The following is a 26,793-nucleotide window of genomic DNA, read 5'->3' on the forward strand; positions in this document are numbered from 1 at the left end:
TAATGGTACCTCTGCCACAATATTACCGTTATCGCTTTCTTCCTCAATTGCATTGTCTTGAGATCATAAACAGTAAAGCTTTACATTTGTTTGACGGATGTTTTGGGCAAATTAAGCATCCTGATGTCTAAAAGCATGCTACCAAGCTTCTTTGTCACTTTGACGTATCCAATACTCATCAATTCATGTGTGTATCTTGCTCTCATCTACCCTGCCTTGTCATCAAACCAAAACGTTTTTTTTTCCCACCAAATTTTGATATTTCTGTTTTAAAATGCTGAATTCTACATTCTGTTCTGTTTGTGTAACCATAACGTGTTGTCATAGTTACTCATAAACATGCTTTCCTGTACTTCCATCAGTTCTGTCATGCAAGAACATGATCAGTATCTGGTTCAAACAAAACAGGTATTACTCCCATCTTTATTTTACAGGAGAACTTCCTGGAGTCCCAGGTGAAGGCAGACCCTTTGTCGCTCACCATCCTTTGCCAACATGGGAAACCTCTCCAGCAAAGATGGCCATGGACCTCCTGGTAAATACCCAGGCAAAAGAATGTCCCTGTCTGATTTTGTTCACAGATTATTCTGTTTGATAGGCTGCATGTGTTTGGGCTCATCTGTCTTCTGGAATAACCCCAGCCTGTCTCCTGCCTCACATCGGAATGCTTCCCAGTCAGCCTGTGCATTCTGAAAGAAGGCTGAGAAATTTGGTTGGCATGTGTGCTGTAGCCAATTTCATTATGTTAGCTCTCCCTCTCTGTCCTCTCTTTCGTTCTGGCTTTCTCTTTCTTGCTCACTCTCTTCCTATCCTCTGCACACCCACTCACCTTCCCACCATTCCATTCCTCTCCTCCAAGCCTTGCTTACTGCAGCACTTGTACTCTTTGTCTCATGCCTTTATTAAGTTTCTCTTCAGAGAACAAAGACAACATCCCCCCCTGGGGTGGACCGACATGCCTGACGGTGTCGGCCAGATGAAGACCAAGGCTCAAAAGGAGGAGAGAGGGAAGGGTTAGAGCATGAGTCAGCTCTCCCCGCGGGCAGTGCCCCTTTCGCATTCTCCTCACGCCAATGTTGATTGGTCAAGCCCTGTTGCCCTTTTGGTGATGACTCAGCGAAATTCTCTGTCTCGCCACAAGCAACACTGTTGGATTAATTGCAGAGAGCCAATCTGTACACAGACCCAGAGCACATATACTCTTCAGTGTTTTAGGGTTATTTTTAAGCAGAGTTGCGTAGGAAAACTCATTGCGTTACATAAGCTTCCCTATAGCAGTGCTCCTCTCTTGCTTTTGGTTATCTTATCCAGCGCTGAATCAGTTTTGTGAGCAAATGCTGCTGCTCTCACACAAGGACGAGGGGCGTGTTGAAGGTCCCTGATGTTTTGCAGCCGGAGAGAAATGTCTGTCCTGAGAATATCCAGGCCCAATTAATCCCCGCAATGACTGTCTGGTGTGTTTTGGCTCGTAGACACAGATGCAATTTGTTCTTGTTATCCTCGCTCACATTGCTTCATTTTGTCCTTACCTCCCTTATCTAGGTCCCCCGCTGGATATGTTCCAAACACCTCCTACCTCCCCAGTCACTCCTTCACCCACCTGTACGTCAGGCCAGCTTCAATTTGCTTCCCCACTGTATGGGTCAACCCCAGAGGGCAAGGGTCGGACCCACAAGGAGAGCAGGGATGTCCCAGTCATCAGCTCTTCTGGCATCCTGGACGATACAGGCTCCCCCAATACCAGCCAGGAGTGGGCTGTGATTACCTCAGGATCCAGTCCATCACCAGTTAAAGCAGGAATAGTCCCGTCAGTCAAAAGGGAGAGTTTTGGACGTGATGAGCCAAAGGCCTCCTCCTCCAGCAGTAGCAGTACTGTTCTTCTGTCATCAGCAAGGACTCCTTGTTCACCGGTGAAGCCCACAGATCAGACATACCACGAGAAGGATAGCGGGCTTGGGCCGTCTTTGACTGAGACAACTAGTGGGCCAGGAAGCCCATGTGTAGAGGAGAATCTTCTAGAACGGTGCTGGAAAGCATTGGGACACAAATCATCAATTGACCCAACGCCTAGCCTGCCCGGTAAGAGATCATACACCATCAGGGATAATTGACATGCATGTTCTTCTTAGAGTGAGCTCACTCAAAGTGTCCTCAAGGCGAGTCTTCAAAGCTTGCCTCAGATAGGGAAGGGAGCAAGGCAAAGTAGTAATAGTAGTAATTCAGGGAAAGGACTACTATAGCCCCTAATCTCACCAGTCTCACTAGTGATTTGATCCTTCCAGAGTAGACAGCTGCACTAATATATAATTCCCTACTCTGATGCATCACCTCTGAGATATGCTATGAGTGCACAGTTGGTCATGAATTTGTGATTTGGCACACATTAAAATTCCCCCTCTGACCGCTACAGTAGGGCTGTGAGGTCTGTGTCGCTGTACAGGCGGATGTGCTATGAATCACTGCCCCTTTACTTATTGTCTGCTCATAAACCACATAAATACTGAGCAAGTATTGCGCAAGTTCTGTAGAGTAGAGCTCTGCAATGTTGTTAACATTGCCTTAAAAGTCATTGTCAAGTCAAGCTGTGGCATGTGAAGTCATGAGCATTGAGTCACCTTCAGCATTAACAGAAAAGTCTAGTGGATGGAGCATACATATATAAATATGTGTTTAGGTGTAATGTGTTTTAAGATAGTTTTAATTTGAAATATTGAATTGATGAGATTCTGAACTTCTCACTGTTAACTTTTTCTTTTTTTATGTCTTCTTTCAGAACTACTGCGAGGCTTCTTAACTGAGCGGGAGCAGCTGGTGGAGGAGCTGAAAATCCTGAGGGAGAGTATTCAGGTCAGCCTCATGTACTGCACCACCACTACCTCACCCCCTCATTAGGGCACTATATCACAGCACTTGGGGCATTTCATATGTATCTGTTTAGTTACATTTTGAATTAGAAACATAGTGCTGGTTAGTCATCTGTCCTTTTAAATTGTCATTGTCTCCTTCCTTTGTCGCTGATGGACACAGCAATGTATTGTTTCAACGGCGAATTCTTGGTATTTTTAGCATTGTTTTGTGACAGGAAAAGGATCTGATCCTTGGAATATTCCCTGTTGTAAATATTTAAGGAACGTTAACATGAAATGCCTCAGCACCACCACCCCCACTCCAGGGCAGGTCAGGGCTGGGCATCAGCTAAAGATAACGGCCACTCTGCGGCTTGTCATCTCCGCCAGCCAAGGCTTCTGGGAGACAGGGCTCTTCTAATAGCCTCCTTCCTGTGTGAGGCTCGCAGCAGAGGAAGTGGGCTGAGATGATCTTGATGTGGCCCTCGCTGCTTGTCTGGCTGCCCATCATGAAACACAATGAAAAGCTCCTCTGTTTGTCAGAAGAGCACGAGGGGGAAGCTGGGCAACGCACCCCAGCGCAGTTAGCATTCTTTCAGAATCGCTCAGCGTCGCTCTCATTCCTCTGAGGTCCATCCAAATTCCTGTCATTTTAAGGGCAGAATATCCTTCTTTTTTCTTTTTTTCTTCTTCTTCTTCTTTTTCTCCCTCTACCTCTCCTCCTCGTCCTTCATTATTTGTGTGTGTAATTTCCCGTTCATAATGGGGACCCACCCTTCTGAGTATTCAGCTCAGGGGCCTCTATCCTTCCCCTGTCTGTAGTAGATTAGGCATCGATGAAACACACTTCCCTCCCAGAACTCTCCTCCCACAGTCCTCTCTGGTGTGGAAAGAGAAAGAGAGATATACAGAGAGAGAGTGAGACAAAGAGATAGAGATGGAGATGGAGAAAAAGAGGAAGGGAGAAATGAAGTGGAAGAGAAATAGAGATGGGAAGAACAAGTGTCTCCAAAGGAACAGCTTGAATGTGAATTACAATGCTGGTACATTGGGAGAATGCTTTCACTGATTCACTCTGCTTCTAGTAACATGTGGGTGCGCACTAATTGAAAGCAAAAGCGGGGTTTTGTATGATTCGTTAGTTTTTAAGTTGGTCTCCAATGCTGCAGGTTTAGGAAAGCCGAGTGACAAGGGGGCTGTTTGTGGAAGAAAGAGAGCTCTTTTCAGCAGGGAAACAAGACAAGACTGTTTTGTTTTCAAGCATGAGGGGAGAAGCCGGCATGTTATGCCTGAGTGTCCCTTTGGTTAGTGTGTGTGTGTGCGTGTGTGTGTGTGTGTGGGGGGGGGGGTGGGGGGGGCTGTGTTCTCTGGTGCGTGGGTGTTGTGTTGCAAAAGTCCTCCCTTGCTTGTGCCTCCCTGTTCATCTGAGCGCTTGACTTTTCCTCCTAGAGAGAAGAAACTCACACAATGATCTCACAAGTGCAGCCCACACACACACACACACACACACACACACAAATACATCTGCACAAACACACATGCACGTGCACACTCATGAGCTAACCCGCACATGCACGTGCACAAACATACATTACATCCATAAACATCCACAGAGGGGGCACAGACGTAGTGAAAGAACAGCGTCTCCCAAGCATACACTTGCAGACTAACAAAAACATACACAGACAAGGAGGCTCACAAATAGAATCCTTTCTCAGATACATACACACGCATACACACATACACACATACACAAACACACACATCGGCAGGCATTGTCCTCCGTCTGTCTGGGCTGTGGGTGGGCTGCTTCATCCTATGGATGGGATCGTGCTCTCAGGTCTCTGAGCTTTGGGATCAGTTCCAGATGGACACTGGTGATTTCTAGGAATGAGCTCTCAGCTCCAGCCCCAAGGCTCTTTGGAGACTGTGGCTTGAATATGTTTCAATAGAGAATGAGGCTTTTTTGTGTCACATTTGCAATGCAGAGTACATTTAAATTGTGCGTGTCTGTGTGCAGATGTGTTCCCTTCAACCTTTAGTGTGTGTGTGTGTGTGTATATGTTGATGTGTTTTCTGAGTGGGTGGAGGCAATTACCATCTGTGCTCTTCATGGAGGTCAAGAGATTGTCCATAGGTAGTGCATAAAGTCTGTGTGTGTTTGTATTTTATGTGTTGGCATTGGCTGTGTGGGAAGTGGCTTTTAGGTTATTTCCAGCTTCACAAGCCTACTAGTGCTTGTTGTTGGGCAGTAATGTATGTCTGGGAGAGAGTTACACATGGAGAGAAACTGTTTGGGGAAATTACACAAGACATGGGGAGAGACGGTTTCCCGGCTGTCCCTAAAGTGTAAGTGTTTGTGTATGTGTATGTGCGTGTGTGTGTGTGTGTGTGTGTGTGTGTGTGTGCACCACATGTGTCTGTGTGTGTATGCCTCCTTTTTAGTGCTGCAGTGTAACTCCATGGGTCACTGTTTCGTGGATGATGTGTGAGGGAGTGAGATTTGGGATCATCAGTCTTATCGCGGTGAAGGATGGGGTGGGGAGTTTCCTGTTTTTCCTCTGGGTCTGTGGGCTTGACCCTCAGCAGGGCTCCAGTATGCCTGGACTCGAAGCACACACAAAGCCCCTGCATGAGAAGAAGCTCAGGGAAGTGTCTGTTTAGTTTCCGATTAAAGACAGTTGAGGTCATGGTGTTGTGCTTGTTGAAATTAGGAGTTCTTCTGTAATGATAAGTGAACAGTGTGGCGCAGATGTACATTTGAAGATGGTTTTAAAGTGTAACCTTAGGCCACATACGTTTTAGCTTAGTATCTTTATAGTGAAGTGAAGGAGGTAGAGAGTCTGATCTTTGCGGGGGCATATGAATGGGGAAGCTGGGACTGTGTGTGTGAGTGTGAGTGGGCGTGTGGACTCTCTGGTGATGCGCTAATGGGGTCCAGCTGTAGTGTGAAGGCGCTGGTCAGACGGGGAGGAAAGCTGGCCGGCTGGCTGGGCTTGGCTCAACTTCTTCTCTCCCCGCTGCTAAGACGAATAATCCCGCCCTTCCTCTCTCCCACACTCTGGTGTGCTGGGACAGAACAAGACTCTTCCAACACCCTATACCACCACCCCCCACCCCCTCCCTACACCCCCCCCCCCCTCCCCCAACATGGGACTCTCCAGCGCACACATCACTGCACAGCGGCGCTGCAGTTTGATTCCCATCCAGCGCTCCCTTTATCTCTCTCCGTGTTTGCCTCACCAGTTGTCAAGTCCCTACTGTCCTCAGATTACACCTCTCAGTATTGTAGTCCTAAGGATTGTGCCAACATTGTATTTGCTTATGAGGGAAAGTGTTTGGGGCACAGATACTATTGTTGTCTGTCTCTGCCTGAGGCTAAGCGTTGAGTTACTCCGGAGAGGGGCATTAGCTGGGGGATCAAATAAAAATGCATGGGATTCAGGCTCGCAGAGCAGAACGGAGATTGCGTCTTCCTCCTCCTCCTCTTTCGGCATGACCTTTCCCTGGTGTGCAAGTGTGGGGGTTGGGGGGGTCTGAGCAGGACCCAACCACAGAGGATGGCTGTCTCTCTGGCTATATAAATGAAATGACTCGTGGTTTCATTTTTCCCTTTTTGGCTTACTTGCCTCCGTATGAAAGAGCATCTGCTTTAAGTTCAGTCTAGCACAGCGATGGTCCCCCATGTCTGAGCAAGTCTTGTATGAAAGGTCATGGTTTAGAGACCTCCGTCTTGGTTTCTCTCCAGCAGTACATTGAATTTGTTACCCCAGTGCTCAGCTGCTGATGTAATTTGATTTAGTCAAGTGTGTTTCAACAAGTCTGGAACCTTCCACTCAGCTTCACTGGCAAGCGAGGGCGGCTTATCTTCACATGATCCTCTCACTTGAGTTGAAAGCAGTGTACCAAAAGTGTTATCTGTCAACCTTTATGACTGTGCTTAGATTTCTTTCCAAATGTTGAGCAATATTCTCTCTGCTGCTCAGGCATTCGTACCACCCCACCCCACCCCACCCCACCCCCTCACAAACTGTAAACACACATTCCTGCTGCTGGTGATTTGGGTTCTGTGCTGCTGAGCCTGAATGGCGATGGCGAGCCTTTGGCACGGAGTCCAATCTCTTGCCGTTAACACGGGGAACGCACAGCACCTCCTGACGACTGCCAGCACTAGTGACACCCCTGCCAGGGTCAAGTGGATGACCTCAGTCTTTTAGCCGTGAAGCATTCATCTCTATTGCCAGCCGGTGGGCGAGACGTGGCACAGTGAACAGGGAAGTAAAAGGTGGAGAAGGCTCTTCTAGAGCTCTTGCGGAAGTCTTGCGGACATTTATGCTGGTATACCAATTGATCTGCATGGACATGTTCAAGCAGAGCTATTGATTCCAATGCGGAGGCATTGCTAGTGGATAAGGGACAGAAGTCAAAGACATGTTGGCATTTAAATGTTTCAGTGTTTGTTTGACCATCTTTCTTTTACACGGTCCGACTCTGAGTAGACAAGTTTGATGTAGCTCAGAGAGGTTTATGTCGCATTACATATGAATACACTTTTGAGTCATTTATGGAATTGAGCTTAAACCAACTATTTTGAGTAACGTGGATTGAATATACCCCATTAACCTAAGCATTTTTTTAAGTGATGGGATTTAATGGGCGGGTAGACTTTCAATGCAGTGTTGCTGTTTGTTTAGATTTAATTCGTTCTGTGAAACTGTGACACAAAGCCACACTGGCATAGTGGAAATGTTCAACTGCTAGACAGACATTTGATAGAGTTTGGATCTTAAAGGTCCTACTGTTTGGGTTTATCTAAGTAAATTAATGAATGTATCCTTGGATTTTTAGCAGTGAATGGCATGTCAACTCCTAAAGTACATTCCTAAAGGTTTACCACAACCATATTATGTCCTTTTGTGTTATGTCCTTGTCTCCCAGAAACTCTTCAGTGTTCTAGAGCATTCTATAGTTTGTTGTAGATCACTAGGCTGATAGGGAGGGGAGGGGGATTTAAAGCCTGATGAAGTATTTACAGTACTTTCTCTTGAACAAACATTTAGAGACCGAGGTTACATAACCTCTGTATTAGACGGAGATCTTCTGTAAAGTCTGTCTCCGTGGTGACGAGCGGTTGGGGCTTCTTCCTGCAGACGGAGCGGGGGGAGTGGCAACAGTTCCAGGCCGACCTGCAGGTGGCTGTTGCCGTGGCCGACCGGTTGCGGGCAGAAGCCGAGGATGAGCTTAGCGTGCTCAGAGAGACCCAGCAGGACTGGCAGAGGCAGCTGGCCGATGCCCATATGGGACGGAAGGAGGCGGTGGGCCGCCTCAAGCCCCTCAGTGCCCAGCTGGAAGAGAGCCAGCAGAGGCTGGCCACCCTGATGCAGACCCAGACTCCGACCCAGACTCCGACCCAGACTCCGACCCAGACTGCGACCCAGACTGCGACTCCAACTCAGAGTGCCCTCGTCGGAGGGTCCCAGGATCACTCCCAGACGCAGCCCCTCAGGGGCCGGGAGAGGAGCGCCAGCGGGAAGGGGGTGGCGGAAGGTTACCTGAAGAGCTTGGCGACGGAGAGGAGGAGAGAACAGCCTCGCAGGAGTGTACCCTCTGAGCGATCCAGGTGAGATCCAGCACCACAGCTGGCCAATATGCAGGCCCCACAACGCCCCGCCATATATTTAGCCATTTCATGTCACCCACTACCTATGCCTTTGGTTTCCACTGCTTTGTAAATTCAGTGCGACTTGTATTTTAATATCAAACAAATAAACCTGTGAATCTGCTGTAGGTCAGTCTGTTTGTCTTGTGTTTGCAGATGCCCCGTTCACCACTAGACCGCTCACACGGTGTGCGCGCACTCGAACAATTGTTCACGGGCGATGCCAAGCGGGCGCAAACAGGATTAATGCAGCTCCTCTGCCTGGCTGGCCACAGCCCAGTAGTTTAATCAGCTGTTGTGCTCAAGTAGCGAGGATAATATTTTGGAGGGATTGTTCACGCTCCTCCTGTCCTCCCTGGAAAGAGAGCGATCCAGACGGGAGCATCAGGCTGTCCCGACCCGCTTGGCTTGACTGTGCCGCTTGTATTGATTTCATGGCGTGTTCTATCTTTGTTATTTTACTGCAGGAGCCTTTCGAGACTCTCAGAGTCTTCGGACTCCCCCGCCGTGCTAAATGGTACTTCCAAGACAACCACCTCAACAGGACCCATCAGTAAAGTCAGCATCACACATCAACATTCATTTCAGCATTCAATTTTTGTTACTTGGATCTTGAGAATATTTTGCCTAATTATTTTGTCTTTTGTTTCAGGGCATGGCTCATGTCTGGGGAAGGAGGGGTCAAGACAAGCAGGAGAACTTGAATAACAATCATTCAGGTGTGTTCTAGTGGATTTCAATAGAGGCTTTCATTTCCAATGAAGAATATTCCCCCTAATGTAAAAATCACTCTGTTCTCTGTTAATGGCTTGCAGTGTAAACTGTGTGTGTGTGTGTGCCTCTGTGTGTGTGCCTGTGTGTGTGCCTGTGTGTGTGTGTGTTTACTTCAAAGGCAAACAAGAAGAGTCAAATCGCCTGCCTATATCTGACCTCACAGACTCTTTCACTGTCGGTACTAGTAAAAGCAGGTGAGCCTTTACACACAAACAAACAAACAAACCAACACACACTTTATAGCCATAGTCCACCATGCTTTTTAGCACCTGATTTATACCACTGAAATCAGGAAATGACATCTGCTCAAACGGTTGTGCTTCCAGGCAGGAATTCATGGGTAGGATTAGCAGCATATCTTCATACAGGTTCAGTGGCCTGGTGCTATGCTGCTCTTCTTTCCAGTCTTTACAGCACAGTACACTGAGTTCCAGTCATTCACGGAACAGTACATTGAGTTCAAAATGGCAAACTGCACGGTGCTCTAGGAATATTAGGATGTTGAGCTATCACTTAAGGCATCAGGACCCACACAGTGTGTTTCCTTGTTGGTTACTTGATTGATGGACTAGGGCTGACTGCTCGAGTGTTTACTTTCGTGAGGATGCAAATTCGTAGAGTTTGGCTCAAAGTGAAGTTAACAAAATGTATTGGATTTCACTCATAGTGTTGCCAAATTTCGGTGGGTTTGCTTCTCATTAGAAACCACCGTCCTCAATTCCGACACAGCAGAGTTCGAGAGGTCTAAATGAGACCACACTGAAGCACTACGAAAGTGACTGCTCTGCTTGCTAGCAGCCAAGTTGAAGTGTGGACTTTTCCCCCTGTTTTGAATAGAATACCTCTCTGCACATTCTGATCCCATGGTGCCCACACCCCAACTGTGTTACAGTATATTAAGTCAACATGGCTGGACTTTTGATGTTTGTTTTCAAACACTTGCCCAATAGCGCCATTCAGAGCAGCCTGACACTCAATACTTGTCCAGCGCTTGATTTTGTGTGGTGTGTGTGTGTGTGTGTGTGTGTGTGTGTGTGTGTGTGTGTGTGTGTGTGTGTGTGTGTGTGTGTGTGTGTGTGTGTGTGTGTGTGTGACAGTCACAGCAGGCCTCAGGATGACTTCAACCGGCTGCTGCGTCGTCATGGTGGTTCCAAGAGGAACTCGCTGCTGCGCTGGTGTCAGAGTCGCACCCAGGGCTACAAGGTACTCAGCCTGGCAGAGAAGCCATTGTAAACAGCATTCAGTCATACAGTACACTACAGCTTATAGGATTTAGGCCCAAGTCACATAACAGGTTATGAATTCATACATTTGAAGCCTTTGTCATTGTGTATATAAAATGTATATGAATACGCTTCTTTTCCACTCTCCCATTTGCACCTCTACACTTTTCCTTCTCATGTTCTCTCACTGCCTGTGTAAGTGTGTGTATGTACACAGACACAGACACAGACACAGACACAGACACAGACACAGACACAGACACAGACACAGACACAGACACAGACACAGACACAGACACAGACACAGACACAGACACAGACACAGACACAGACACAGACACAGACACAGACACAGACACAGACACAGACACAGACACAGACACAGACACAGACAAGATTGAGAGGGATGCACACACAGACTTTCTCATTCCTCGACTTTTCTCCTCATCAGAACATTGAAATCACCAACTTCAGCAGCAGCTGGGCAGATGGCCTGGCGTTCTGTGCCATGTACCACACCTACCTCCCGTCGCACATTCCATACACTGGCCTCAGCCCAGACAACAAGGTGAGAGCTCACACATTCCCACGCTCTTTCACGCTCATCAGTCATACACACAAATGCCATCTCACTTCCATCTAAAGTTCATATAGTTTACAGAAAGTCTTTACAGTTATGCAACGACAATAAACCATAAATAATGCATATTATATAACACTACATTTCTGTTTGAGTGTAAGTGATCCGAAATGAGTTGGTTTTTTTTCTAAGCCAAGGGTTCTCGTGTCATTAATGATGGTGGCGATAATGATGATGATTGTTGTTGTTGTGCGCAGAGGGAGAACCTCACCCTTGCATTCCAGACTGGGGAGGGTGTTGGAATTACAGCCTCGCTAGTAAGTCCATTCAAAATTCTGCACACATGGAACAGAATTGCAGGATGATTTCATAACTTTTTTTAAAATGGAAATCAGAGCATGTACCTAGAAATGGCCCAGAGGCCTGCAAAGACTATGGCAAGGATTGTGGATAATCACACCTGGGGAGAGTATTCCACCAAACATGATCACTGAGCTATCCAGATAATTTTTAATTGATTAGAACCTGAAATAGTCTTCTTAATTTGGAGATTTCCATTTCAGACTCAGCCCATCTGTCCAGCTTACTTGGATCTTGGTGTGTTTGGAATACTCCCTCTGGACCTCATTATAGATCTTCTATATTTCTCAGATTTGCTGTGCACAGGTTTTTGGTGTTGATTTTCACTGAGTACTTTGTTTCTGATAGCATTTTCCTTACTATAAGCCAGTCCTCGTGTGTGTATTGCAGACAGTGGATGAGATGCTGAGATCCGATGGCCCTGACTGGCAAAGGGTTTTGGGGTACGTGGAGAACATATACCGACACTTCGAGATGTGATGCCTCTGCCTGTGCCAAGATGTCTTCAAGAAGCACCGGGTGTTTGGAGGCTTCCCCCTCCTGAACGTTGCCGTATCACTGATCAGGATGACTACTGAGGCATGGATGACTTGAAGAGTGAGAACTGGACAGGACTGGTGCGAGACCTTTGTGTGGATCGCCCCCTGTTGGTTGTATGTTGGAGCTACATGTTTGAAGGGACGAGCTACAGTGTTTGGACAATACTACCACATGACCCGAAGGATGTCAGATCCCCCCCGGAGTGATTTCTTTCAACTGGGTCTGTGTAAGAAGAGAAGACTGTTGGCCTGCTTTATCTCACATGTGTTTGGTATGTGATGAACTGTGGTAAATAGTAACAAGATTTACAACAACAAAAAAACTGTACCTTTACCTGTCTTGCTGTGGTTTAAACACTCTGTAAATATGCACTTTTAGAAGCACTTTGTACTGTGCCTGTAAGAGCCATGGCACTCTGAGAACGAGCTGCTTTGGCAGACAGGATGGGCTCACGTTCATTCAGGCTCGTTTCTGCTCTGAGAACGAGCTGCTGTGGCAGACAGGATGGGCTCACGTTCATACCGGCTCGTTTCTGGTTGGCCGCTCAAGCCATCACACATTGGACACAGTCTCTGTACACCTGAGGCCGGGCATGACTGCACTGTTACACATGACGTTCTCAGAGACCCTCTCTCTCTCTTTCCATTCACTTGGCCTTCCCCGCAGCCTGATGAGGCTCGGTCCTCCACCGGGTCTGCTGATGAGTCCTCCGTTGGGAATTTAAATGCAATTTCAGACCTTAACGAAGGTTCATTTGCCAAAGATTCAGACAAATAAATGAATAAATAAATAAATAAAACCATCTACTTTTGAGCTGTGACTTTGTCCGCATGCTTCTTGTTACTAGGTTAAAATAGCTTTGAACAGTGTTCCATGTGACTTTGAGTGAGGGTAGGTTTCTGCTGCCCTCTTGAGGCTCATTTTCACAACTGCATGTAACCTTAGTGTTAAGCCTCCTTTCAGACTTATCACACATCCTAGAGTCAGAGCCAAGGGTCTGGACCTTCATCCCATTTCAAACAGAAAAATTGTTTTAGCAGGGGCCTCACCCATTCTAGGCTTTTCTAAATGATCTTCCCTAAAAGCAGTGTAAATGTGCTCTACGTACAAAGTCATATCTAATACAGTTTATACATTGTCCAGAGAGCCAAGCCTATTGGATTGAGACATTTAATCACTGCATCTACAGACTGGAGGTTCATTTCATTTTCAAGCTGACCGGGCATAGCTTCTTTCATTTGTTCAGAATTGGTTTCCTTCTTCATTAGATGGTTATGGGAACTTTTCTAAACTTGTTCTCTAGAGTGTTGCGAGAAATAAGACTAAATAAATGGCAGTCTCTAAAATACATTATGAAAAGCAAGATTTCTTCTGCATATCTTGTATACCGAGTTGATTAGCCCACCAAGAGGTACATTCAGTTCTACAGGCCTCCTCTTCTGACCTTAAATTAACATGGTAATGCATATACCCTGAACCAATTGCATATTTCTTGCCTAACGCTAGTCTCCAATCTCATCAGTCTTCCTCTCCCTCACATTCCTTTAATGCTCTAGCCCAAGTAATCCCCAGACATGGGCAGATGCTTATCTTCATCATCCTCACTGCTGTTATAGGCGTAGTTCTCCTGTGTGTCACCATAGTCATCCAACTCACCATCACTCTTTCTTTTCTCTGGGAAAGAGACCAGAATAAACAGGACTGAAGAACTGCACAATCAAGTCATGTCAAAACAAAATACTTGGATGGAGAACATTGCAATGAAGTAATGTAATCCATTTTTGGGGAGGCGTCAAGGGACAACACATTATATAACCCTTCTACATAATACATAAAGCTAAAATTTTCAGAGCATGGGTTGTTTGGAGAGAGAAATGCCATTCCTGCCATTTTTAACTGAATAACTCACCGTTCCTTAGCACTTCCAGCTGGGCTGAGGCTGAAGCTTCCCCCAGTGCGTTCTGGGAGATGCAGGAGTAGGTGCCAGCATCAGAGAGACGGACACCTTTGGAGAGGTGAGAAATAACCTAGTATGGGTGTCTGAGTCATGTGTTGGATATGTAATCAGGTTGAGATAAGCTCTCAGTTTTCCTTTAGCAATACACAATTGCTATGTTTTTCCTCCCCCCTGATGCTATCCACACATTCATGGCTAAAGAACCACACTGCCCACTATCGAACAATGAGGTTATCTTAGCCTGACTCAGGAGATCCGATATATTTGTCTTCTCAGTACCTCTTCCCAGGCTTTTCACTGTCTCTTCCATCTCTTTTAGTGAATCTGATCACCCTAAAAAGAATCAGACTACAGGCTCTTTGTTCAGTTAAGTACAGATAGTCATGGGCATATTTCAACATGAAGTAGAAAGATACTCCAATCTAAGACTAGGAATAGATTTCAAATGCATGATCTACTTTGTCACAGCCAGTGTCCATTGGACATATGAATGACATTAGACGATACATAGTATGTCAAAATTGAAGCCACACCGATGCAAACGCCTCCAGAGGTTTGTGAATCCTTTGCTCTAATTGACCTCCAATGCCCTGGAGTTTCACTTCTTTTATTTAATTATTTTTCTCATTTCTCCTCACCTTGGATCTGCAGCCATGTTGATACTGTGAAGCGCTGGGGGCCACCCCGTGTCTAGGAGAGAGAGATGCATTCTGGGTATGAGCAGAGGCGTTACACTGAGGTTAAAACCACTTATTTTCAAGAACTTAATGAATACACAGCATTCCTCAATGAAAAATCTCCTCCAACTATAAACTTCCCCAGGGACATTGTAAAATGTGAGGTAAACTTTAGCATTGTGTGGAGAAGGGTGAACACATCACACCTGGACTGAAATGTGTGGGTCATCGCCGGGCAGGAAGCTGTCGCTGCCGTTCTTCTTCCAGCTCACGCTGGGTAAAGGGAAGGCAGACACTTCGCAACCAAACACAATGTAATTTCCTGTGTAGTTTGTCAGGTCTTGAGGGGCTCTGGAAATCTGTGGGGCTGAGAGAACAGATGTCCTCGTCATTACTCATTGGGCTGTGTGTTTTATTTGTGCTTAAAGTTTAAGTTATAACTGTGGTATGGCAGTTCTTCATCAACCCACAAACCAATTACCAACTATGAATCTCTTGTCACAGTCACTCGAATGACAACCATGTCAAAATCCATGAACTAAAGCACCCCATTTTAAATAGTATTCTGTTCTTTGATCACATCAGGCCATAACATGTTAAATGTTTGCCTAAACACAACAGCAAGACACCAGACTAGTATGGCAGCTGTACTACTGAACTACACTTCTTAGTACAACAACAAGCCTTCACTTGCTTTGAAGCTTTTATGGTGTACAGGCAAACCCACTGGTAAACCATTATCCATTAAACCATTATCGCAACGCCACAATTTCTGTCTAGCACAGCTTAAAACAACATGCCACTGTCACAACTGCAGTTTACTCCACCCTAACCGGAACAGTAGGTTATTACCTGAGTGGCAGGGTCCCGCCCCAGTCACTCTCAGCTCCTTTCCCTGTCTGCTGGCCGCCTCCCTCAGCTGGCAGGGGTTTAGGTGTGTGTTCCCATCTGACCCACACACGGAGGTTGTAGACCGGCACACACACTTGGGCTCTGGGCTGATGTCGTCAGCACCACCCTTGGGGCGCCTCTTCTTTCTCGGGGGTCTCTGGCAGTGCAGGCCCTCCCCGCAATGGCCGTAGAACTCCTGCGCTCCATCAGGGTCACAGAGCTGGCCTTCGGCGTTGGCACACTGCTCACAACAGCCGCAGACGTCCTTTACCAGGCCAGCCGGGCAGGCAGGGGGCGCCGGAGGGCACAGGTGCTTCTGACACACATCACAGGTCTCGCCTTCCTCCCACAGACGTAGCCAACCACGATGCTGAGGGGGCGAGGCATGAGATGGACGTGCACACACGCCCAGGGACAGGCACAACCAGATGACAGTCCAGCACATGGCACCTGAGATAGGAAACAACTGCTACCTGAGATATGAGAAATATTTACATCAAATAATGACTGTTTTCCTTCATATTCTTACCAAAAACTCACCAAGAGAGCCACGTTCTCGTCAGAGATAGCTCCTCCGTTTTTGAGAGTGACTAAACACAGATGATCTTAATGGGAGATATGTTCCTCTGACTTCAGTTAGTCCAGTAAAGAGAAAAAGTAGGAAAGTGAAGAGGTTTTGCTGCTGTTGCTGGAGCAGTAAAGTAATACAACCACCTTGCTTAGGATACTTTCCCCCGTCTTGTGTCCAGCAAGCCAATTCTCAGACCAGTTGTGGTTGGTGAGGCAGGACTGGCACCAGGGCTTCAAAACTGGCACAGCATATAAAAGAACACAAAATCCTAGTGTGAAACACACAGGGTGAACCATGCTGTCACTCAAAGTGTGTGGTATGCACCTCAGTTTTGACCAGTGACCTATGGTAGGCTATGTGGCACATTGAATGCAGTAGATCTGAAATGTCAATGCTTTTCATATGCACTTCCATGCTGGTTCCACAAGGAGGCATTAATATGGATCAGATCTGTGAAATTCCTTTGCTGGCAAAGCTTTCTGCCTAGATGTATTTTCTCTATCTGTTAGCTCCTGTATGTGTGTGGGGGGTGGGGTGGGTTGACGTTCATGAGTCATTAAGGAAGTAGGTTACAATGTTAAAGTAATGCATGCTCCAACTTCATTGTAGAATAGGGACATAGAGCAACACAAGTATGTGTATGTCTTATTGAATAGGCTATGATGAGGCTTGCTATAACCTGCTAATGATGTAATCAGAAACGGTCAGTAACGTGAATTTCAAAACTGAATTTTTAATTTGGGTTCTTTTTGTTCCGATGTTCTGATGTGCTAAAACCATAATCCTGCGGTCATCTATGCTTTATAGACCTATTGTTTCCACAGAAAGTTGTCCTAAGGCCACACAGTATGCTTTGATCAAACCTTCTACGGAGATGCTTCTTTTTCGAATTTATGATTCATCTCTAAAGTTGTGTCAATGAAGCTCCTGTATCCTGCGAACAGGAGTTGTACTGTCCTGACAGTAGAGGGGCGGGGATGAGGAAACGTCACACTGTCCTGGTTAAAATTGTTGCGTGAAATATGACACACCTAGCTGGTAGAATAATCGGAAACATTTTAAACAGTGTCTTCGTAAAAGTCCTAAACGTAGACTACATTTCTCTCACATTAACAACATAGTTTGCTAATATTGTCAGTATTGCATGGTATACTCTGTGTTATAACTTTTGAAAAATATGTTCAACAATGCCTACCTAACTTGTCCTGGAAATACATAAGAGAGGGTTTATTCATTATTAGTGTATAACTTATAAATTAAACAAATACAAAATGAATGTATATTCCTTTTCATTTATAGGATATTTGTAGAATGGTGCCTTAGCTTACAAGACATTGGGTGATGAACTGAGAATTAAATATATCTAATAATGTATTGATTTAATAAAGTCTTTCAAAAATGTGAAATTATAGTAAAAATAAATGTATGTCGTTCATTTGTATTATATTAAAAGGTAGGGTTACTTACATTATAACACTGCCCTGCTCTTCGCTGTTCTTCAATGCCATCGATAAGCTCTTTAGCTTTAATTTGACAACTTGGTCACATCTCTTTCCGGAAATGACGCATTATTGTTCATTCTTCACATCGCTCCACGTTACACAGGAAGAGAGAGAGAATGTATTATATCGAGGATGGAACAACTTTCTTCAGCAGTATTTCTCTCACCTGATCCGAAATCAAGGCGACAGTTTATGTGACGTTTACCAGACACATATTGCGTCGACCTCACCGTCGACATTTTAGTATTTTGGGCCACACAGTAAGTGTATTTTGTCTATTTACCTGTCCACTGTGTTTGAAGTAGCTTTAAGGCTCTGTCAGGAAATTCGATGGGTATGGAATAATTTGCAGTGTAGGACAGCAATTAATTCAACCAATGTGTTAAGCCATACATTCTGTTCCACCATATACCGCCATTCAATGGTATTGATGGGCTACTATGAAGTTTAACTGACGTTCATATTTGGTCTTATAGTTAAATCTCTTTCTCCTAATTGAATGAAATCATAGGCTTAAATGGATTGAAGTATATTAAGCAAATATCTTGGTTCATTGTTTTCTTTTTGTTGTCTGATTGTACAACCACCAATTAAGAGAATTCCAATGCATCTTGCCATGACATCAGCATGTTTTGGTTTGTTTTAAGACATAGGGTGAGGTATCCTAAGAAAGCAATGCAGTGGTAATGATTCCTTAAGACTGGCCTGTTCATCATGCTCTGTTTAAAGCCTGTTGAGTTGACCAACTGGTTCCTGGTTCTGAGGTCAACAGGTAAAGGGATTTCAGATGGCTACGTTACAGATCCTGTGGGCAGGGTCAGGGTGGGGCATATGGAACAGACGCTTATGGCTCTGAAGCACATACTGACGCAGCATAGACTGTGTTGCATTATTTTCTTGGATGTCATGTGGCCTCCGTCAAGGGTGTCCTTTTGAATAGGGCCAAAGCCTTACCATTTGATGCTATAGATGGAATAGTGGACTAACGTGTTTTGTTCACAGGTTGCTAGGAGTGGTTCGGCCAGAGGAATGGCTCAGAAGGTTCTTGTCACAGGTGGAGGGGGCTACATTGGCAGCCATTGTGTGGTTGAGCTCATAGAGGCTGGTTTTCATCCTGTTGTGATTGATAACTTCAGCAATGCTGTTCGAGGTGAGTATTATCACAGAGATTCAAGAACATAAGTCATAAAATTACTAAATCTGGGTCAGTTGATAGTGTGTTTGTTTGTGTGTTTGTGCATGAGCTCCTAGACTGGTGTGATCACAAGATATCAGTAAAAGCAAAATAGGTCTGGTTTTTACACATACTGAAATATCTAATGATGAAAGGGTATAGTCACCATCTTATTACATCTAAAACCTTGCGGTTTGTGTTTCATTTATAAGGAGTAGGCGATGTCCCAGAAAGTCTCAGAAGGATTGAGGCACTTCTGGACACAAATATTGAGTTCCACGAGCTGGATATACTTGACAAACCGGGTCTAGAAGGGTTGTTTAAAAAGGTATGACTATTGAATGTCTTTATTGTTTCTGTTGTTTGCTTTCTGTCCTTGAGTTACTCTTAAACCGTGATAGTTAAAGATTAACCAATAGGGCTCCTAGATGATGTAACAATTAAAATAGAGCACTGATGTGACCTTTACTTTGTTGAGAAAAAAACATCACAGGAGTTTCAACAGAGTATAGTATTTGTTTTCCTGTAGAGACGAGACTAGTCAAAGGACATAACTAAAAACGAAATGAAAGTACAGTGAGCCTTTATCAGGGTGTCTTCCCTTCACCACCAGCACAAATTCGATGCAGTGATGCACTTTGCCGGCCTTAAAGCAGTGGGACAGTCTGTTGAGCAGCCACTGCGATACTATCATGTCAACCTCACAGGAAGCATCAACCTGCTTGAGGTGAGTGACAGTGGATCTAACTTTCTCTGGTTGTGCCTGTCTTCATTCCTCAGTGTCAACTTACCTTGGTTGGTTTAATACAGCTTGCAATGTGTCTGTCTCATTTTTGCATGTTTTTGTCCTACTATAGAGGATTTTGCATTTCTGTATGGATTTGTTGCCTATATTAACTCCCTCCCGTTTCAACATTTGTAACAAAAAAACAGCTTTGGGCTGCAGTGAATGGTCTTAATGGCTGCTGTCTTGTGTGTGTGCCTGTGTGGAATTTTTGCGTCTGTGCGTTTGTGTGCATCTGCATGTCTCCCAGGTTATGCAGGCTCATGAAGTGCACAATGTGGTCTTCAGCAGCTCAGCCACCGTGTACGGAGATCCCCAGAAGCTGCCCATCGATGAGAGCCATCCAGTGGGGGGCTGCACCAACCCCTACGGCAAGACCAAGTACTTCATTGAGGAAATGATCATGGACCACTGTAAGGCAGAGAAGGTGGGCATCATATTGTCTTTGTGCCTGTTCAAAATGGTGAGACTTGATGTTAGCGTAGTAAGCCCCAAAGCGTATTGTTGTTTTTGTGTCAGCAAAAACTTATAAGAGACAGAAGGCACTAAGTCAGTAACCCACAGGTATTTTTGGGAATCTTGGACAGTGTAACCAAGTGCAAAATTAAAATGCTTGTTTAACCGTTAGTTAAAATTGTTGAGTCACAAATGTTATTTTCTTTTTATCGATGAAAGAATACCAGACTGCTATTTACTAATCTAGAAATTGTTCCGTACTGCCAAATAGAACCTGTTTGACAGAAATCAGGAACATTCAGTACATTTTTTCACCCTAGTTATCGGAATGTGATTACAAGTTTGTGAGTGTTTGTCTATTTGTTGTGCAAATCTCCTCTAAACACATACTGTATGTACTTTACCTACTGATAGGACTGGAATGCTGTGTTGCTACGGTACTTTAACCCCATTGGTGCTCACATCTCTGGTAAAATTGGGGAAGACCCCCAGGGTATCCCTAACAACCTGTTACCATACGTCGCCCAGGTAATACTGCTCAGAATCATACCAAACCCAAAACATGTGTTCTATAACAAGTTATTATTCACATTCACCAATTTTGTGATTGAGTCACAGTCCTGTTAACTGTCCTTATAGGTTGCCATTGGTAGAAGGAAACAATTGAATGTATTTGGAAAGGACTACGATACAATTGATGGAACAGGTAATCACAATGATCTTGACAACATGCAATGTAGTGTAATACACATTTAGGAGTTGAATGGGAATCAGAAGGCTAATGTGTCCCACTATGTTCACACACTCTGTGTGTTGTCCTCTGCAGGTGTGAGAGACTATATCCATGTGGTGGACTTGGCCAAGGGCCATATAGCAGCTCTCAGGAAACTAAAAGAAAGTTGTGGATGCAAGGTACCTCTCTCCTCCACTTTCTGTCCTTAAACAGTGTTCTCCTTTCATCTGTGGTGTGGTTCCAGCTGGTTTTCCCTACTAATGACACCCCATCTTCCCCACTAGGTATATAACCTGGGTACAGGCACGGGTTACTCAGTGCTGCAGATGGTGACGGCAATGGAGAAGGCCTCAGGGAAACAGGCAAGTGACTGTATATGTGTTTATGGCTTTTCCTTAAATCACATGACCACCCCGAAAGGAAGATCAAAGGTAACTCTGGAGGGCTGGAACTGTCCTGATCATGACCCTGTTCTCTCTCGATCTCTCACACACACTTCCTCTCTCTCTCTCTCTCTCACTTACTCTCTCTCTTCCTCTCTCTCTTTCTATCAACAGATCTCCTACCAGATTGCCCCACGGAGGAGCGGAGACATTGCGTCCTGTTATGCTGACCCCCTGCTGGCAGAGAAGGAGCTGGGCTGGAAGGCTCACTTTGGTCTGGAGAAGATGTGTAAGTACCAGCACTGTCTATGTAATTAATAGACATCCACCTCCACTGCCTCCCCACTTCCTCAGCCACTGCTGTGATTTTGTGCCAGGACAGCATATTCCACCTCAGGGCATGTGGCTAAATGTGACCAGTCATCACAGTCACATGACATGAAGCTCAGACAGATGTTCTGCACAGTGTCTTGTTTCAAACAGGATGTTTATGGGTCTTTATTACAAGTTATAATATATTACATGCCGTGAGTAAGTCCGACATTGCATACCTATAATGTAAAGTGTATGTTGTGCATTGGTTCACTGTCATAATTAGGAAAGAGTTTACTGTTTAACTATGTCATGATTTAATTTGATAATTCACAAAGTGGTCAATATATCAAGCAGTTTGATCTAGCTATCCTTTCTCAAAGTGTCATTCAGGGATAAACACGACTTTTTCAGTGCTGTTTTGTGATGCTTTGTTTTGTCATGTCGCTTCATGAAGGTGAGGATCTGTGGCGCTGGCAATCCCAGAACCCGTCTGGCTTCAGCGACGGCACAGCTGAATGATACTGATGAATCAAGAATCACCAGGCCAAAGCAGACCATGACTTCATCATGTTTACAACGTATGACCTGGATGTAATGGAATGGACACCAATGAAAAAGACAACTTATTTCATAACTTTTTTACTTATACATATTTTTAGGATTCTGATCAGTTATAGTCTTTATGTCAAATCTTATTTTCTGAAATGACACCTATAAATAATTTACCTTATTTATTTTGGTCCTCAAAAAGATTCATTTTAACTGTACTATCTTTATGATTAAACACTCTTGTCAAAGATTAAACATATTAACTTAATGATTTTATCATAAATTGTGGTTGTACCCTTTTTTCTAAATGGTATGGTGTTCTTGGTATGGTATTTTACTACAAGATAATGTTTTAAAGCGTTTTCAAATGTATTTTAAAACAGTGAAACAGTAAATATGTGGGTCTTGAATCATTTCAGTTATGGGGTGTTATTCAGACTGTCTGCAACCAGTGCCCCATTAGACCCAATGTAAATTACTAATATCAAAGAGAGCTAAAGGGCCTTGGGAGTATAACGATCCCTCATATTTGGACTTGTCTTTATTAGGTTCACCTTGGAGGTCAATTAGGCTATTTCGTGACAAGTGATGCAGGTATTTACTTGATTCAAAAAGGACACTTGTGCTTTAAGTGGCTTCTTGGCCCTTGGGCACTCCGAACACCCACGTCAGCACAGCCTTTTTTTTTACCCTCAACAAGCGGGTTTCGGTCTTTAGGGCTGAGCAGGAAGTGGATGTTTACCCAGATCGGTAAAGCCACGACAATATAGCTAAAGTGTCCAGAAATGGAGATGGTTTGTGAAATTGGGACAAACAGACCATCAGGCGAGCCAGGTCGCCAGTAAGTATCAGTTTTATCGTGAAGAAATAGCACCGGGGCTGAAGCGTTGGGCGGCGGGTTGTCGTTAGGGCGTCAACGGGTTCTGCAGATATTGCGCGCCTGCGAGGTGAGCATTTCCCTCCGCAGTGTTAGAATCCGTTCACCGCTGTCTTGTGCCCTCGAACAGAAGCACAAAAGAGGGTGTTCGCTGTGCTCTCAAAAACGGGCGTAAGGAAGACCAAAAGTCTTATTCCGCATTGAGATTTGTGGATTCGAATATTACATGTGCTGTCTCTTACGCATGCCTTTGTCCGTGGTTTTATCAGGGTGAAGGGAAAGCAGTTGTAGGTGGGCGTCTCTGTAGTAGATTGAACCGACGGGGGCTGCACCTCAGTCAACGAAGCAGCCTATTTCTTTATGGCTTTGGGCTTTCAACGTTTAGTAACAACTGATAGTTAGTTGTGGACTTGGCACACATAAGTCCCATACAGATTTTTACTATGATGACTGTTGTTTGGCTCATGCGTAGCCTACTCTAGAAATCTTTACGGGTGTCAGGGTCGGGCACCGCAGCAGCCAGTGCCCTAGGTAGTTTTTTTTTTTTTTTGAAATGGGTCACACGGGATGTTAATTCAGTTAGATATCTGTTTTATCTATTTCAATATGGGAATAGTGTTGAAACGATAGAATCGGACGTCCAGAGTTTAACATTATTTCAATTATTGCCATCGAATGATAGGCTATTTGCTCAGATTTGCGGAATAGAAGTAGGCTACTAAAAAGCTTCGTTCTTTACCGGGGTTTGACACATTTATTTTCCCTGTCTTGCAAAGTAGCCCATTGCAAAAGGCGTAAGGAGAGCTGTTCGTTACCCGACGCTAAGAGTCGGGTGTACCCTGCAGGAGAAATGCAGGATTGACAGGCACGTGGACCATTCGTAGAGCTGGGCGTGTGTCTCAGCGGAATACATTGCTTCTGCTTTCATCCCAGACAAAAGACGGGGGGCGACAAGAACAAACGTGTCCCCGAATCGGGAAGTTGCCCTAAAAGCAGATTTAACATTTACACTTATAAAAACAGTTCATCTAAGTATAGCTTGTCGTTCCTTGTTTTGGGCCGTGGGGGTTGAATGGTGAACGAATGATGTGACTTCTCTCCTGTTAGCCTACTGTTCCTCATGCGTTATGTTGGGTTGTGACCGTATGCATAGATCTCTTCATTTGTGATGTAATTCCACATACATGCATTTACACATGTTGGCAAAATAAGCCAACACATATGGCCACGGGCGTCGGACGTCGTTACTGCAGACCTATATTTAGGCTATGGTCTATTCTAATTATTTTTAAATGATGTGTGGTGATCAGTCATACATGTTTTTCAAACATATGTATTCCCTCTTAGGTATCCACAGAGGTGGTCCAGAGTAGACATAACGACAAGTCATCAGAGTAGCCTGCTGAAGCAGCTGGACCATCAGCGTCGACAGGAGCTCTTTTGTGACTGCAATGTGCTGGTGGAGGGCCACCTTTTCAAGGCTCATCGCAATGTGCTTTTTGGCAGCAGTGGCTATTTCCGTATGTTGCTCACACAGGGAGCTAAGCACTGTACTGAGCCAGCCAACGCCTCGTTCGACGTCTTCAGCCCCGACACCTTTACTGTCATCCTGGACTTTGTCTACTCTGGACAGTTGGAGCTCTCCAGCAGTAATGTCATTGAAGTGATGTCAGCTGCCAGCTACCTACAGATGAACGATGTCATCGCCTACTGTAAGGACTTCATCAAATCCTCACTGGAGATCAGCGCCAAGGAAGATGACGACCGCTACCTTTGCTTGTCAGAAAATAGCATGGGCCATGAGCGCGGTGGTGATGTGGAGCAGACTGGACCTTGTTCCCTTAACGCTCAGCCCACAATTTGGGCCGAGGATGACATACAGTCCAAGGTATACCAGGTGGACATCAGCCCAGACGTAACCCTACTGCCGCCGAGCCCAGTCCAGCAGCCGAGTATGGTGGAGACAGAGCTGGAGCCAGACCAAGACATGCAACACCAGTTTACCACCCTTGTCCCAGAGCGCAGAAGGAGGGGCGCACCCAAGAGGAAAGCCAGCGCAGGGCGCTCAACTGCCAGTGACGACTCCCCAATTGACCTCCAGGTGGCAGCAACACACAGTGCAGAGAAAGCAGATGAACTCTATGCCACGCTACCTACCATTGTTGGAGTTGTAGGAGTCTTCAGTAAAGGTGAGAATGAAGGGGATTTCTTGAAGAAAAACTATTATTTGTCGGAGGTGGGTTAGTTGTGGTGATTTAATTGACCTAACCTTTCCAACTACGTCAGGGAAGTACAATTAACCGAAGAGGGCTTAAATGTCAATTCGTACTATTTAAAAGTTTATATTCTGTACTTAAGCTACTTGAATTTAAATTAGCCTACACTAGCCTACTAGTCACACTGAAATCAATGAATGCAAATACTTTGTATGTGAGACTGATGGCTTTAAGACTTACTTATTGACTGCATCCTCTTCTTGTACCTGGATTAACCCTATACCCTCTTTTTGAGCAGACTCGAACCCTTCCATGCGTTTCAAGTGCCCCTTTTGCACGCACACGGTGAAAAGGAAAGCTGACCTGAAAAGACATCTTCGTTGTCATACGGGCGAACGTCCTTACCCTTGCCAGGCGTGTAGCAAGCGTTTTACTCGGCTCGAGCATCTGCGCAGCCATTTTGAGACGGTGGGTAATGTGCCTGGTCAATCCCATATGGAGATTTTGACGATAGGCCTATACGTACCATATGAAGAACAAAAGTTCTGCATTTGTTCTTTAGCACACTCCAAGTAAAACACATGTTGTAGGTAATACGACTTTTTACAGGGGGTTTCACAGAAGATAAGACGTAGAGTTTACACTTGTTAATGGTGCGTCTTGAGTCACCTCTGTCCTTTTATCCTGTCCTGTCTGAATTTTCAGATCCATCAGGCACGTAAGCTGGTGTGCCGAAAGTGCAAGCGACATGTGACGGACCTGAGCGGGCGTGTGGTGTGTGAGGGCTCTCGGCGCTATCGGCTGTGCAGCATCTGCATCCAGGAGACTGGCTACAGTGGCATGACTCTGGAGGATGAAGAGGTGGGGCAGCAGCAGCATGAAGCCACAGAGGAACCAGGGCTGCTTTTGGGGGTGGACGAGGCAGAGGGGGAAAGCCAAGACCCCAGCTGGGTCATCACGGATGATGACGACCTGGCCGAGGACTCTGGCGCTGACCTGATCATCCAGGAGGTGGATGACAGTGACGAAGAGCTGAACGAAAAGCAGGACTGATTGTATTCCTATGTGATGCTGAAAGAACAGTGTGGTCATGCATCTGTGTGGGGCCATACGATTTTTAATGTGATGAGCTCCTGGGGGAGAGATGTAGGCCTATGTAGTTAAAAATGCATGTCACGGGGCTTGATAATTGCAGACATAAATAATAGCCTACGTTGAAGAGCAAAGATGCAATTTCGATAACGGGTGAAGCACTTATTATTTTGGTAAACAAGATTTAAATTATTTTATAAACAGAACTTTACAGGTGGATTGACCGCTTTTGAATCTGTTGTTGCAAAACATCAACAACAACAACATCAACATTTAGTTTTAGGAATATCTGAAATGCACATATCACAGACTATCGATAGATTAGCATACAGATACATTATTGCATGCATGTCTTCCTTGATCGAAGCCAAACGTTTTTTTTCTTAATGTACTCGATTTCCTCTGTTTCTGAGGAGAGACATTAACCTTAAAAAGCTCACCCAAATGTTATGGCCTTGTGCAAAATGGCGAAGAAATTAAAATGACGGGTAGTTTTGGTTATTGAGGTTCATTAAACTGTCCTCTATAAATAACTGCCTGAGTTTTATACATGTTTCGACTTCTTCAACAAGTAAAATTATTGTTGTTACTGCTGATAATTTTGTTTATTTATTATCTTTGAAGTCATATACTT

At 45.0% G+C, this 26,793-nt stretch overlaps 4 protein-coding genes across 4 annotated transcripts; 3 read left to right on the forward strand and 1 right to left on the reverse strand.

Annotated features, from left to right (window-relative positions):
- Positions 1-495: 495 nt before the first annotated feature.
- On the forward strand, positions 496-12,412 carry LOC308374441 (cytospin-A; the record flags this gene model as incomplete). The annotated part of the gene is made up of 11 exons (XM_080850217.1): positions 496-535; positions 1,543-2,079; positions 2,774-2,847; positions 7,997-8,466; positions 8,973-9,063; positions 9,158-9,224; positions 9,398-9,473; positions 10,377-10,482; positions 10,954-11,070; positions 11,340-11,399; positions 11,833-12,412. 11 exons carry the CDS (start codon positions 496-498, stop codon positions 11,920-11,922), a joined length of 1,728 nt encoding a protein of 575 aa, XP_080706343.1. The 3' UTR covers positions 11,923-12,412.
- A 1,122-nt stretch (positions 12,413-13,534) lies between these two features.
- Positions 13,535-17,819, reverse strand: LOC308374442 (kazal-type serine protease inhibitor domain-containing protein 1-like; the record flags this gene model as incomplete). Its single annotated transcript, XM_080850218.1, has 7 exons — positions 13,535-13,656; positions 13,892-13,987; positions 14,578-14,629; positions 14,823-14,983; positions 15,469-15,957; positions 16,236-16,316; positions 17,786-17,819. 7 exons carry the CDS (start codon positions 17,817-17,819, stop codon positions 13,535-13,537), a joined length of 1,035 nt encoding a protein of 344 aa, XP_080706344.1.
- Positions 17,715-21,944, forward strand: gale (UDP-galactose-4-epimerase; the record flags this gene model as incomplete). The annotated part of the gene is made up of 11 exons (XM_080849803.1): positions 17,715-17,840; positions 18,583-18,730; positions 18,967-19,082; positions 19,368-19,481; positions 19,789-19,965; positions 20,409-20,522; positions 20,634-20,700; positions 20,821-20,906; positions 21,012-21,089; positions 21,285-21,399; positions 21,880-21,944. Exons 2-11 carry the CDS (start codon positions 18,610-18,612, stop codon positions 21,942-21,944), a joined length of 1,053 nt encoding a protein of 350 aa, XP_080705929.1. The 5' UTR covers positions 17,715-17,840; positions 18,583-18,609.
- Positions 21,945-22,759: 815 nt separating this feature from the next.
- zbtb8a (zinc finger and BTB domain containing 8A) lies at positions 22,760-26,120 on the forward strand (the record flags this gene model as incomplete). The annotated part of the gene is made up of 4 exons (XM_080849815.1): positions 22,760-22,815; positions 24,199-25,040; positions 25,366-25,535; positions 25,773-26,120. The coding sequence occupies 4 exons, from the start codon at positions 22,760-22,762 to the stop codon at positions 26,118-26,120; spliced, it is 1,416 nt and encodes a 471-aa protein (XP_080705941.1).
- Positions 26,121-26,793: the final 673 nt, after the last annotated feature.

The sequence above is a fragment of the Sprattus sprattus genome (genome assembly GCF_963457725.1).
Source record: "Sprattus sprattus genome assembly, chromosome: 13".
NCBI lineage: Eukaryota > Metazoa > Chordata > Actinopteri > Clupeiformes > Clupeidae > Sprattus > Sprattus sprattus.